General features: G+C 39.2%; 1 protein-coding gene across 1 annotated transcript; it reads right to left on the bottom strand.

The window, feature by feature from the left end:
* Positions 1–218: 218 nt before the first annotated feature.
* On the bottom strand, positions 219–13,873 carry cxcl12b (chemokine (C-X-C motif) ligand 12b (stromal cell-derived factor 1)). The gene is made up of 4 exons (XM_085356188.1): positions 13,707–13,873; positions 11,094–11,211; positions 5,688–5,771; positions 219–3,481 (listed from the first exon to the last, which is right to left on the bottom strand). Exons 1-4 carry the CDS (start codon positions 13,771–13,773, stop codon positions 3,442–3,444), a joined length of 309 nt encoding a protein of 102 aa, XP_085212314.1. The 5' UTR covers positions 13,774–13,873; the 3' UTR covers positions 219–3,441.
* Between the last annotated feature and the right edge of the window lie 427 nt (positions 13,874–14,300).

The following is a 14,300-nucleotide window of genomic DNA, read 5'->3' as shown; positions in this document are numbered from 1 at the left end:
CATTGAACAAGCTGCCTAATAGAGGTGAAACAGCCTAAAAGACGAGTGAATGCCAAGCTTTATCTGTGGGGACACAATCTCAGCTCTAATATGGCTCCAGCTCCACCTCACCATTGTTCAGAAATGACATAATGCAGCTTTAAATGAACAATAAATACAAAGAATCACTGTTGATGAGAAATACACGTATAACAGCACTTTAGTTTATATAGGTTTATTGAAAAAAAGGGTTGATATAAAAGCTAAAATACTGCCTCTTGGTTTACAATCAGTGAAAATACAGAGTAATACTCTAATACGTCTTGTGTATAGAAGAACATGTGTCAGAAGCTGCCTCAAAAGAAATGAAGTCATTTCACATTGTCTTGGGGACCTAATTGAAACACACTTCAGTTATTTTAGTAACACACTAATGGCAAGTAAATGTGACCCTGAATATATATTTGGTCTAAATACAAAGAAACAAAAACCTTCTTTGAAAAATATAATTGCACAGTGATGACTGTGTTGGAACACAGCTTTGCCTGATATATATTTGATCCCACAAATTATGCTCTGTTGATGGGTTAGCGAGAGTGGCTCTGACACTGCACAGGTGTCAAGTTTCCACAGGGGCCACGGGACTAACTTAACAGCACTTAAAGTCTATTTAATATAACTAAATACTTATTACATTACATGAATCTTAATAAGGTAAATCGTGAGTGACGTAGAGCATATGCTGTTGAAAGTTTGTTTAACATATTTCTTATTAGTTTAACAAAGTTAGTCCTGCTATTTAGATAATAATCACATTATAAATGAAAAATCTGGACTTTTTTTTTTACAGAAATATTTAATCTACTAATTATGGACTAGGTTGTGGTTTAACACACTAACCTTTATCTTTTCATATCAGTGTGTTTGGAAAACAGCACAGTTTTATTGAGCAATGGTGTTTACGCAAATTAGTATAATTATATAAGATTCTTGGCCATTAGAGTAATGAGAAATGAATTACACTTACAGGATTGTTGCACCATTAGCTCCAAATTGATAAGATTACCACCAGTAACCTGTCAGTCAGTAAATAGACCATAAAACACAAAAGATGATAGACGATAACAATGACCACAAGCACTTGGACTTCCATAGCAATTTGGGGGGGGGGGGACCCAAAACAAAACAAAGCAATTTTGCGGCATGGGAGCAGTCGAGTGAACCTGAAAAGAAAGCCTGTGGGGTGCTGGGAGTGTCCAGATTGAAAGCACATGCTGGCTGATCTAAACTCTTAGTCTTTATTCTGTTTTGGCTCAGCAGTTCTTTTGACACATCATATATCAACTTAAGTAAAACTATAAAAAACGAAATCATGAGGCTGATGGGGACAAATGGTGGGCTGAGCTGAATAGTTTCCTGACTTGTGGCTTTTGTTTTCTATCACTGCAGGCTGGATTGGGTTTTATTCCGCTCACGCGCTCTGCAGCTGATAAGCAAACAATATCAATAAACTCAAGACAGCAACATTTAAGTTGCTCAGCATTTCTGTATTCTAAAAAAAATGCAAGCAATATTAATATATGTGTCGCATACTGTGCATAACATACTTACAGACTTTTACATATATGTGAAATCTTGAATGAATCCTCAAAAATGAAGTCAGATACTGTTTCTAGCACTTTAATGAACGGCCTTCATTTAGTAGCTTCTGCCTGTTGTACATTTCATTAAAAAAACATTTTGTAAGATTATCTTCAATATAAAAATAAAACAATTACATTAAAAAAAACATAAAGTGGTTCACATATATATAAAATAACTGATAATTAAAAATGTTCTTTTGCCACCGTGAGCATTCCTTTTCAGGCATTTATCTTTCAGCTATTTGGACAATGTAGTAGCTTTTCATTCCTACTAAGGACAGGTGCTGGTATGAAAACACTGCATCTAACTTCTTCTGTTGGTCCTTTTTACAAAGTGTAAAACTATCCTGAATTGTAACGACGTCCTACCTATTTTACCTAAAATCCATGAAATTGAATTCATCTGCTTCTTGGTGGTGCATAAATATTTGGTCTCTCTTAACCAATAAGATCAGTTGGCTAAAAAACAAAAAGCTGCACTGATTGGTGTTTTCATCCATGCTCGGTCATCCAGATAAGGAAATCCCAAAAAGTTGAGTCTGTTCATCTGTTTTCAGTGGGGGAAACGTTTCGTCACTCACCCAAGTGACTTCTTCAGACGTCCAGATGAACAGGACCAACTTTTTGGGATGCACTGATTAGTGTTTTATTTCTTTACAGTCTTTATCAGTACAGTGTGGCCTTAACGTCAGCTTAGAATCGACTTCATTTTCATTTTTCACTTCCAACAACAGTCCTTTGAGCCTTTATTTCAAAACATATTGCATTCCATTTAAGACACCGAGAGTCTCGACATCCCATCTTGCATAAAATCATCACTAAAAACACAGTTATGTCAATGGCTCTGACTCCTTAAACTGAACATATAGCACCATTGGATCAGTGCGTGCTTTTTAGTAGTTTCTGTGAGCTTCCTCTCTATTCCTGCACCAAGCTCAAAACCAACTAGACCTGTGCTAGCGAGCTCTGCGTGTTACAGTTAACAAAAGCTTGTGGATGGTTTCCCCCAATTGCCAGCCCCTGAATATATCCCATGAGCCTTCACTCTCAGAGTAATGCCACTTTCACTTCAAATCACAACAAGCCTTCTACATTTATGTGTGGAAAGCCTACATCCAAAATTCTTCTTTGAGTAATGTATATATTAAAACTAGAATAATAAATCATATCATTCTGAGCAGAAGGATATGATATCAATTTGATGTGGAAACATTTCTTTTGATGTTTTCAAATTTGACACGTCTGCATTTTTCCAAACCACATTTTTTGATATAAAAGGGCAGGAACTGGCAACAAAGTCCCAACAGCATTTTTTCCAAGGAAGCTGATGTGAATGTTTTTTCCTCAGTCAGCAGCTTTTATTAAAAATTAATCTGACTTGAAATGATGGTGGCATTACTCACAAAGCCTTGCACGAGACAGAAAGGTAGAATTGTTCCTCTATAGCTGTGTGAAGCAAGAAAATATTATATACAGGCACACAATCAGAGTTCATGTATGCAACATTCAAACACACACACACTCTCCCATGCCATTCACTCAGTACTCAGCACATATTTTTGACATTAACATGTGTCCGTCAAGGTGAGATTGCACTTGGTGCTAAGATTTGTTGCCGGATAAGGTGAATGTGAAACAACTGGACGTCCCGAGGGATCGGTGGATGGTGCTGGGGATGGAGTGCAGCTTCTGCAAGCTGTCCAGAGAGTTGGACGGGTACATACAGCGTGTGTGCATACATCCATAGCAGTGACAGGGAGGTACAGAGGTTCAGCCTGGGAATACCAGGCTGGATGACATATAGGACTCCCTTTGTGTTTTAGTTGATCTTATTAGCGCGTCTTCTAGATTTCTTCACCCTGGAGAAAGATTCAGAAGTTATTAAGATGAGTTTATGTAACTGAAAACAACTTCGTTTTAGCTGTCACAGTTATATTTACATATTTACATTTAAAAATCCATGAGAACAAATAACGGGTTATTGTTGAGCCACAGGTTAAAAACATGTTATCTAGTTTTATGTGACTTTAGTCATTTGAAATTCATCTTCTCTTGGAATGAGCTGTGCATCACTGGTATAAAGGATGCGCGAGTTGTTTTTGACCTTTTTCAGAGAGCATGATATATGAATGTAAGTTTTGTAACTAAACATTATATCTTCAATTTGTTTAATATAGGCTCTTGAAAGGAGATCAATTTTTGGTTTCATTTTATGGGGATATATGAACAAATGCGCTCATACAAGGCACATTCGTATAAGCACAGAATTTCTTATATCTAACTCACTTTATGTTCTTTCAGCTTAAATCTTTTGGCTGTTTCTGGTGTTTGTAAGAACACATTAGTATAAAAAAGGATTTTTCCATTCATTATTGCCTATTTTGAGAACCTCTAGAATAAAATAACACTTAACGCGACTCTCATGCCTCGTGTGCACTTCTGGTCATTTTCATATAAAAGTGCATATGAGGGAAATGTAATTATGTCCGATGAGAGAAGACAGATCAGGAAGTTTGTAAAACCTTCTGGTGCAGTATTATATATGCCTAACTATAATCATAGATCTTTCACTTGTCTTTTATAAGCTTGTGTTTGCCATGCTTAAATTACGGTGTCTGGGAAGCATCACTTGCAAATCCAGAGGCAGTTTGCATTGGCTAAAGGTGAAGTTGGAACAATGGGAGACCATTTACAAAACTTTTGGCTTTACTGGATTGACCGGTTAATCATTAAATGAATCATTCATAAATCATTTATGTTTTTTTGTTTAATGAAATGCTTAGATTGGAGTTCAGAGGCTCATTTTTAGCATCAAACACGGTGATCTAATGGCACATTTTGCTCCCCACTGCAAAATTTGTTAAAAGACTAATTGATCATTAGAAATATGTGGTTTTAATTATGTAAGCTGAGCTGAACGCTGTTCTTCTGATTAAGAAATATACTTGGCTACTGATGTGCTTTAAGTTCCTGAATATAGTATAAAAATGCCTATAAAAGTAAAACAGAACCCATAACAGTGGTGGATGTAAAATGTCAATTGTCAGCTGAGCTGGTGGAAAAAAGCTATAATATCATAGGTTTTTAAGCCAACAAGTGGAAAGTTTCGTTTGACAGTTATGATGTGTGATGCATATTCAACTCTTAACCTCTCGTACTTCCACCAGCTGGATTAGGATGCATTTAGCTACATGTTAAAGAAGCATAGCTACATTTTGTTTTTATAGGTTATTAAAAATAAGGATGTCGCTGGCATTAACGCCAAGCCTAAGAGAAGATCTGGTGCGTGTTAAGAGGTTAACATGCAGAAGCCCATGAGCGACACTAGTCTAAATATGAAAGGCTGATATTTGGTGATATTTGTTGTGTATGACAGATTATTTGCTGCTGCGCCACATGCCAGCTTCAGTGAACTACGACAATGCCTAAATCTGCAGTCACAGAAGTCCTTCGCTACAATAATAAACAATGTCTTGTAACCCCTCAGATATTCCTTTATTGTTTGTTTTCACATTGTGCACTTTAAGTGTTTATACTGTTTAAAGACGCAGGCATGCAGCCTGGCAATAATCACCACCAGACATGTTGGGAACAGTTTTTTTCCTTTTATGTGAAAGGCACATATTTACTGCATAGCCCATTAAAAAGTGAAACAGCTACTGCAGTTTTTATGAATAGTTTTTACTCCCCAACTGGAGCGTTTTTTTACAGATGTGCAATTTGTGATGATAATGTGTAAAGTTTTAATGTTAATGTAAGTGCTCTGATTTGGCTGACTATCTCAGATGTGCTTATGAGAAAATAGGAAGCAGACATACCAGTGGTGGATTTATCTCTGGTCTTACTTGAAGCTCATTATTTCACAGATAATAACTCACTGGCTTACATCAACCATGTCACCAATTTCAGAGACTAATTGTCAGTAGGAAACTGAGAAATTGACTTTTTTTTAAACATTGGTTTATTTGCAAGCTCTAAACTTAGAGGAGAAGGGAACCATATTTCATTTCTGCCTTTGTCAGTGATGCTCGTGCCATTCGTAGATAGATAGAGGGGGTTTCTTACTTGTTAATGGCATTCTTTAAGTACTGCTGCAGCCATTTGGTCTCAGGGTTGATGCAAACTTCCCTGTTGCTCTTCAGCTTTGCACTGTGGAAGAAAAAAAGCATGAATTGATTTGGTTACATGACACATTCTACCAAAATGAAGCAATCTTGAAAACAAAGCTGTTTTGACAAGCTGACTTTAAGCCTCGTTTTCTGACTGCACCAGTTGGAAAAATGCAGAGCAGATTTGTTCACCCAGAAGCTCAATGTGTAGATTTTAGGTGGGATGTGGGAAGATTTCCACCAATGAAAACAAGAAGGAAGGAAGCACAGGAATGACCTAGAAACACAGTAATTTTACTCAGTGAGGCAACAGTGCTGATCTCATTCAGCAGCAACACAGCCTCTTTAGGCATGTTGATAACTAAGACTGTTGCTGCTAGTTTGCTAACTACATAAAGCAAACTCTGTATACACTTTGCTGTATATATCTAAATACTATATACTGTCAAGTTCCTGTGTTTATACTGTACATTTAATAACCAGTTCTCCATCCTTTATTTATTCTGTAATTTATTCCAGCAGTGTTGCACTCTGCACCATTGTATCACCAACACGGTGTTATTGTCTGTGTCATGTTGCTGTTGTATGTACTGTCTGTTTGTCTATTCTGTTTATACTGAGAGCGAAGAAAGAACTGAGCCCAGCTCTTTGTATGTGTACACGTCCAATAAAGCCAAATCTGATTCTAATCTTAAGGAAATGTTGCGTGACCTTCTTGTTTTCAGACAAACTCAATAACACTGCTGATTCCTTAAAAGCATCACAGATATGTCTGACGTTGTTTGAATGTGCACAAAGGTTGGAATATGGGGGGGAAGATATCTGTGTGAGCTATTATAAACAGGGGTTTATAAACTAAAACAAAGGAATTTATCACTTGTGCCACCTTTAATCAGATTAAAGACAGAGGATAGATGTGTGTAATGTCAGGAAGGATAATATTAAATGATAAAAGTTACGTTATTTGAAAGCAGCACAGAATGCATCTGAGTCTTGTTGCGTTTTGTTGCATTATATGTTGAACAACTACCAGAAACACCTCCACCAGAAACTGATGCAAAAATGTGTACAAATTAGTGCCACAAAATTCACCAGAATCCAGGAAATAAGGTTTCTGATACTCAAGATTTCCTGAGAGAGGAACCAAACACCCCTTAATGTGTCTACCTATGCACATGCTGGTAGCTAGCTGCCCGAGGAAGTGAAAAAGGCAAAAAAAGGAGAGCCATAGAAACTATTTAAGCTAAAGAACAGCTTAAAAACAACAATAATTTGGCATTAACTCTACTACTTTAGCAAGTAAAAAAAAACTACTCATTGCCAGAATTTAAAATGAAAAAAAAACAAACCCAAAATCCCCCAAACTGTCTTGTCCCAACTTTAGTTTTTCAAAGTGGGGTGCAGACGAGTGCGATGGGTTTTTATTGCCACATTCTCCTGCATGTTTACATTTGCTTCTGCAGTACATTTTTTTTCCACACTCATCCTGGTTTCCACATAAAAGAGGAGTAACAGAGATAATGAGGAATCAAAGTGTTTAAGCCCAAAGCAAACTCAGAGGCAATAAATCACTTTCAAGGACATGTAAGGGTTGCAGTTTTAAATTTGGCCGTCTTGTGTAGCTTGACATCCTGCAGTGTTGTACAGTACAGAGGCTTTATCTTCTTCTTCGGCTGTGCGGTTAACCAAACTGTAACAAGACCTCTCAGTAACCTCAACAAAGTGTGACCGGCATTTTAATGGATGCCTGAAGAAGCTCATCCAGCCTCCTTTTCTGCTTCTCTTGTGTTCAGGGTACGGTCCTTGCGCAATGACAACAAATCAAGCATTATTATTCAGTGGGATGCACAACCTAACATCCTTGCTTATAGCATTTATTCTGATCGTGGCTCAAGAGTTGGGAGTTCGCCTTGTAATCGGAAGGTTGCCGGTTCAAGCCCCGGCTCCAACAGTCTCGGTCGTTGTGTCCTTGGGCAAGACACTTCACCCGCTGCCTACTGGTGGTGGTCAGAGGGCCTGGTGGCGCCAGTGTCCGGCAGCCTCGCCTCTGTCAGTGCGCCCCAGGGTGGCTGTGGCTACAATGTAGCTTGCCATCACCAGTGTGTGAATGTGTGTGTGAATGGGTGGATGACTGGATGTGTAAAGCGCTTTGGGGTCCTTAGGGACTAGTAAAGCGCTATATAAATACAGGCCATTTTTACCATTTACCATAGCATTTAAATAGGTGCTCTTTGGCTGTACTACTTAATATTAGTGATTTATGACTAATATAGATTAAGAGCAATGTATATACCTTTAGTTTGTCTCTTGGAAATAAATCAGTAAATGTAAGTTTTTTACTAAAGCTACAAAACTCTTAAAGCATTTTTAAAAGCTAAACAGCACTTTTTTAACCATAATGGGAACAAAAACAGCCCCTCGCTGTTTATGGTTTATCGGCTGTTAAATAAATCAGAAGTGAAATGAGCAAAACATGCCAGGATTAAAAGGTCTACGGGGGTTGAGCTCAGATACACCTCAGATAAGCTCTAAAAATCTCTGCACATCTAAAAACACATCCAAGCTCCAAACTGGAGGATTACTACGCATAACAGGCTGTCAGCGTCTGCTCAGCGGTGAAAAATCACAGCTCGCTGTTTCTGCTCAAGGACGGCTGAAGGGGGGAGGCTGATATCGCAGATCACACCGCACTGTATGACTTGTAAAGCTGTCTCTGCACGGCATGCTAAACATCTTCACACATAGTCTGACACAAACTTTACACGTGGGAAGTCCTTTTGATCAGGCTGGTTTCATGTAAAACTTTTAAAAGGTGCAACATCAGAGGCTTGTTTAAGTAATCAGTCACGTTCGCTACCACTCTTAAATCCTTTTTGGTAGTATAGGGTGAAATTTACAGTATAAGTCTATATTTTTAAATCCCACTACTGTTTAAGTCTGATTTGGTTATTTATTTGATTTGTGTTTCTGTTTTTTGTCTGTAATTCACTGATTACGCTCCTCTTGAAAACAGAGTTTTTAAATATTAGTCTTTTTTGGCAAGGCAGATGTCAATGTGTGTAACTTAAAAAAGAAAAATGTTGCTTTAAATTTTTATTCCTGGTACTTTGTTGGGTGCACATGTTAACACGTCTTTTTTGTGGAGGGTTTTTAAACATATTTTTAAAATGAGTTTAGATTTAAATAAACTAGAAGTCACTAAAAATTAGCCTGAACAGAAACTGAAACATTGCTTCACCCTCAACACTTTATGTTAGGTAAAATATACAACTGTAATACTCAGAAAAACAGACATTTTTCTTCTTTCATACTCCAAAATATTGAATTTTCCTTCCCCCTCAGGATTCAGGGGTGCTGCAGGGCGGTCACAGAGAGTGTGCTGATGTCTGGTCTGTTATTAGAGAGCTAAGCCAGACATTTAGGAGAGGATTTGTTCTGTTGTCAGTCACTGACTCTGGGTGAGTTTCAGACCCAATGGGGTGATTGCAGGGGCACGCAACAGGGTCTTACCCTGCTCCAAACATGTGGATATCACACCTCAGTGGCAAAAGGTCATGTATGAGAGTTAACAGCTCAGAGGTGTAGCGTCTCGCTGCTCCCCGTTCTCCTCCCTCCATCTCATGTCACACATCTCTGTAAGTTAAACACTGCTTTCATATTCAATTCGTGCCCCCTCTCTTGCTTGCCCCTCTGATATACCACCTCCCTTATTCCTCACTGCATTTAGAGGCAGATGAGCAAATGGCCCCTCAAACTTAAAAGAGCAATTCGGGAGCACCAGCCTGATCCCGAATCCTTCAAATGTCAGGAGGCCAAACAGCTCCGTAACTGGATCTGTGTTTGCTTTTTCTCATGGGGTCGCCCCCCTTCCTACGCACACACACAGACACACACACACTTTTTGTTTTATTAGAGGTTGCCAGCTCATCAGCTCGGAAGCTCTCTGTTATTTTGATGTTTCTCACTTCATCCTGTTTATCTGTCTGCCTGTCTGGATGACCAACTGAGAACCTAAACCCTAAATGACTTGGCAGGAATTTGGGGGCCGGAGTTCCACAAGCAGCAGGTAGTAATTACTTCACAGCAAGTTAATACCAACAGCGTGGCGGCCTGGTTTGGAGGGGTTGTCGTCAAGCTAGGGTGAAGGGATGAGGGCACACAGTGGGAGAAGGGGGGGGGGGGAGTTTCTTGTGGGGTGAAAGAGGGTGTTATGTTACCGACTTTCTTTCATGCTCCTCAATAGAGATATCGGAGCGCCGCTCTGCGGGCTCCTTGTCTGAATGACTTCTTGACTCCTCTGGCAGTTTTCTGGAGGGAGGTTAGAGGGAGTTTGTAGCCTAGCCACAGGACTGGTAGTCCTTCCTGACCTTTTGCCATTCGGTTACCCCTTCCAACCATCACCAGCCCCCTCCTTTCTTTGTGGAAGAAGCCTCCAGTCCTTTAGCCTTTTGGCCTTGAGGCTTCTGCCGTCCAGATTTTCAATAGCTAACAAATTAAGGAAGGTTCTTTTTTGTTAATGTGTTCCAGACCAGTGAAATTATTCTCAACGTTGCTGACCAGATTCAGGCGGGAAATGAAAAAAGAAAAAGTAGATGAGGGACACAAGGGGTCAGCAGAAATACAAAGGTAATCACTTTGACCCTTAATTATTGCTTCCTTTGCCAAACACAAATGGCCCCCTCGAGCTCTGAGCGTTAGCGCTTTCCTCTCTCTGAGTGGATTGTGTTGTTTTAAAGTCAGCCCGCTCACTCAGGAAAGCCTAGAAGGATATTAACACCATACCTCACACATACCTCACACATCAGCAGTGTATTACATTTATTTCTGTTTCCTCTTGTTAAAGAAGACTATTGGCTTAGATAGACCCCCAAAAATAGCCTACGCTTCAAACACAGCCCTTTTGTAGTTTGTACTCACTGATATGAACTGGTCTTGAATGATATGTGTGCGCTGTTATTACTGGCATTACACTAATACAGTCATAAATGAATCTGTAGTGTTCATTAAACAGAGAAGGTAATGCATGCCAGTGTCATTTTACATTTTTATTGTGTTCCTATATTGTTTTTTTGTTTTCCCACATTTGGTTATTGTGACTGTATGTCTGGGAGTTTGAGGAGAATAGTTCACTTGCAAAAGCTCAGCACAGATATCAAGTACAATCTAATCTATCACAAAATGGTTACTTTACACGATTCTGCTTTTTTAAAACCTAAAAAATGAACCTTGACACACTGAAAAGAATCCACTTAAACAGGCCACACGAGTGACAGACTCATTCAAACAGTCATCAGATAATTACACCAGGAAACACATTTCTTGAAGTTAATCACCCCCTGCAACATGAGACTCATCTACTTACATGACTTGGAAGGGGCAGTTGGGCGTGTGGAGAAACTTGAGCTCTTTGATGGAGCGCTGGGGAACCGTGTTGAGAGTGGATCGACACCAGCAGCGCTCAACCAGACTGATGGGCTTTGCTACAAACAGTGGACAAGGAAGATTACAAATTAGCATGAAGCTTAGAAAATGCAACAAAATCTCAAGAGACCAGGCTGTTAAAAAGCTTAACAAGTACTGACTGTTCCAATTCTGCAACACTGCACTCTTAAGCTCTGGCATTCACACAGCTATATATTTAGGAAGGAGTTAGGAAGAGGAATTTGAAAACTGAAAAATTTGCTTTGGGATCCAAAGATAAATCCACAGACAAAGCTGCACCTGCCTTATTTCAATATGTAAGAGCAAGAAAAGCCTAACAAGCTTTTTGTGAACAAAGGAGAAATCAGCCAACACAGAGACACATTCAGCATTACTTATGTGGAGCTCTGCAGGGCAGTAAAATGTGGCAGACGTTGGACTTTAAGATAAATGATTCCGTTAACTTGCCAAAGAAAACTTATTCAGATCACAGTGGATGAAATGAGCAGCGGTGTCTAATATTTCGTTTCATTGCCCGTTAACAAAAGAAAGGGTCATTTTGGTTCAAGTGAGGATTTAAATACCTACATCAACTCAAATCAAATCCAAGCACAGCAGTTTCTGATTCATTTGGATTGCGATTAAACGTACCTTTCACCTCGTTGGACAAATTAAAGGCATGTTTAATCTACTGTAACAAATCTTAACAAAGCATGGGAATGTATAAGTTTACCTGCTATGTCTGTGAACAACATCCTCATTAAAAAGAGATTAGCCCTTTCTGACCACCCGCTCGTTCACACTCTCACACACACACGCATGCAGAAGTTTAGCTTTTCACTCCTGGAGCATTCAGCCAAGCCACTCTAAAGGAGAAGGGTCCTCAACATTCAATTTCCAATATTCACCTCTTTTATGAAAGCACTCTGCAGCTCAGACGGCCTCAGCAGCCTCTATGAGGTACATTCTTAAAATGATTACAATGTGAGTTTGTGTAGGCTTGTCGGTGCCCCCGAGGACTACAGATGCACAGTAATAAGACTAAATGCTTCCTTAAAAGTTTTCAAATGAAAGAAACGATGAGGGTTGTTAAAAAAATGAGGGAAAGGATGAAGGAAAACCTGGCTGGCAATAAAAGTTAAAAAGAAACCAGCCGAATAGCCTTTAATTGCATCATTATAGAGGGCTTTGAATGGGAATAAAATGCATTGAAAACTGAAGCTTAAAGTGTGCTTTAAGAAATTACAAAATTTCACAGAGCTGATTCTGTACATCAGCCATGCCCTGCCTGTACAAATGTAAATGTCCAGATTACTCAAACCATACAATATAAAGCAAATGCTGTTGTGATTTGGCAACATATAATTAAATGTAATTGAAATCTTAAAATCAGGTGCATCAATAATAAAGCTCTTTTTTTTTTTTTACAAGGTTCAATGTATTCTTTTTTTTCATAAAGAAACAGCAAATGTCCTGTCACAAATGCCCAAATCCTCAGTAATATCGCTCTAATGATTCGCACCCATTCAGGGTCTTTTCTCATGCAAACTAAGGGATCATTATGCAGCATGCAGCACTGGAGCCAGAAGCATGTGTCCACCACTGATTTATCCCTAATTAGAAACTAATTATAAGGATGCAGTGAGAAAAGGCAAATACACATGTCTAGGTCTAACTCTTGAATATTCAATCTGAGCTCTTAGTGGAGCAGAAACAATACGCTTAGGATAAATCCTGCTAGGAAACTCAACACCCCGTCTTGTTCCTACCAAGGTTAAACGTGGGAGGTAAATGTGGGGTCAATGCGGTGGCAGGAATCCACCTATATAAGATAAGATATTTGCCCCAAATCTGAAACAAATGCTTATAAACATTTTGTTTAAAAAGGCTTTTTCTGTTTTTTAGATTTTGATTAATATCAGTATATTCTCTACTTATTCTCTTCTAGCGCCCCACATAAGAACTTGCAGTGGGGAAATATTTTCATTCAAGTTTAATTTTCTAATTATGTATAAAAATATATGTTTGTTTCCACAAACCCAAATACAAACTGCAAAATAATAATAATTTTAAAAAACTAGCAAAGCAAAACGCAATAATTCGGCACCTGTCCGAAAAAACAATAACCGAGAAGCTTCTATTTTGTACTTCATTTACTCTCCATGAGTTTAAGTTATACTGTAGCTATTTAATTAATGTATTAAAAAAAATTCTAATAACATTTCAATCTGTTACCCAATTTTCTGTCTAGAAATTTATCGATGTAGAAGGAAAGCAGGTGATCGAAGAACTGGAATTTCACAGTCTTGTAATAAGGGATTTACCACGACGGCAACCGATCAATCATAAACAATTAAAATTAATGCTGACATAACCTAACAAACATAAACTTAATCCAGAAAAATGCTGTTCTAAATAGCCAATAAGAAAAATATAAATGTCGGAAGCTCCAGAATCTTAAACGTTTAAATTAGCCAAAACCTGTCTAAATGATGTTGTCAGTAATGTTCCTGAAGCGTTTAAATTAAAGGGGCTGCTGTCCCTCTGGACTCACCGTTGGAGGTCGGAACATGTGTGGCCACGGCCAGCAGAGCCAGCAGTGCCATCAGTTTGACGTCCATGGTGGTGGGCTTGCAGGCTGCAGGAGGGCTTGCGCTCTTTCTCTGTTACAATCCAGGGCACGACTGTGGCCGCCAGCTTCGCTCTGCGCTGTGTTAAATCTTCAGACGGGCGAGAGAAAGTGAGCAGGGAGACGGAGTCCCACTTTCTATAGAGGGAGGGGGGGGAGGGGGGGGGGGGGGGGTCCCAGCGTGAGAGGAGAGGGATGGGAAGCCAGGGCAGGAGAAGGAGGGAGAGGCAGCCAGTCAGTAGAAACTTCCTCGATTGTAAATGCGTTTGGCTGCGAGTCAAGGAGAAAGTCTGAGGGCTATTCTCTTTGCCTCTTCACTAATTTTGCCTATTTTTTTCCGCCTTTCTCGCTTTCATTGCTTCATTGTGTCTATTTAATCTTCTTTGTTGTACTTTTCCTTCCCCCTCTTCCATTTTTCAGTGTATTCTCTTCACCTTTACTTGCCATCTGCCACACACATGCATACAGAGTTCAAGCATTTCTCACCAGTCACTGCATATTATTGCTGGAAGCAGCTCT

Source organism: Diplotaxodon limnothrissa, linkage group LG6, assembly GCF_057381915.1.
Source record: "Diplotaxodon limnothrissa isolate DT_005_m linkage group LG6, D_limnothrissa_male_GT1.1, whole genome shotgun sequence".
In the NCBI taxonomy this organism is placed as follows: domain Eukaryota; kingdom Metazoa; phylum Chordata; class Actinopteri; order Cichliformes; family Cichlidae; genus Diplotaxodon; species Diplotaxodon limnothrissa.
This window is presented reverse-complemented; position numbering and strand designations above follow the sequence as displayed.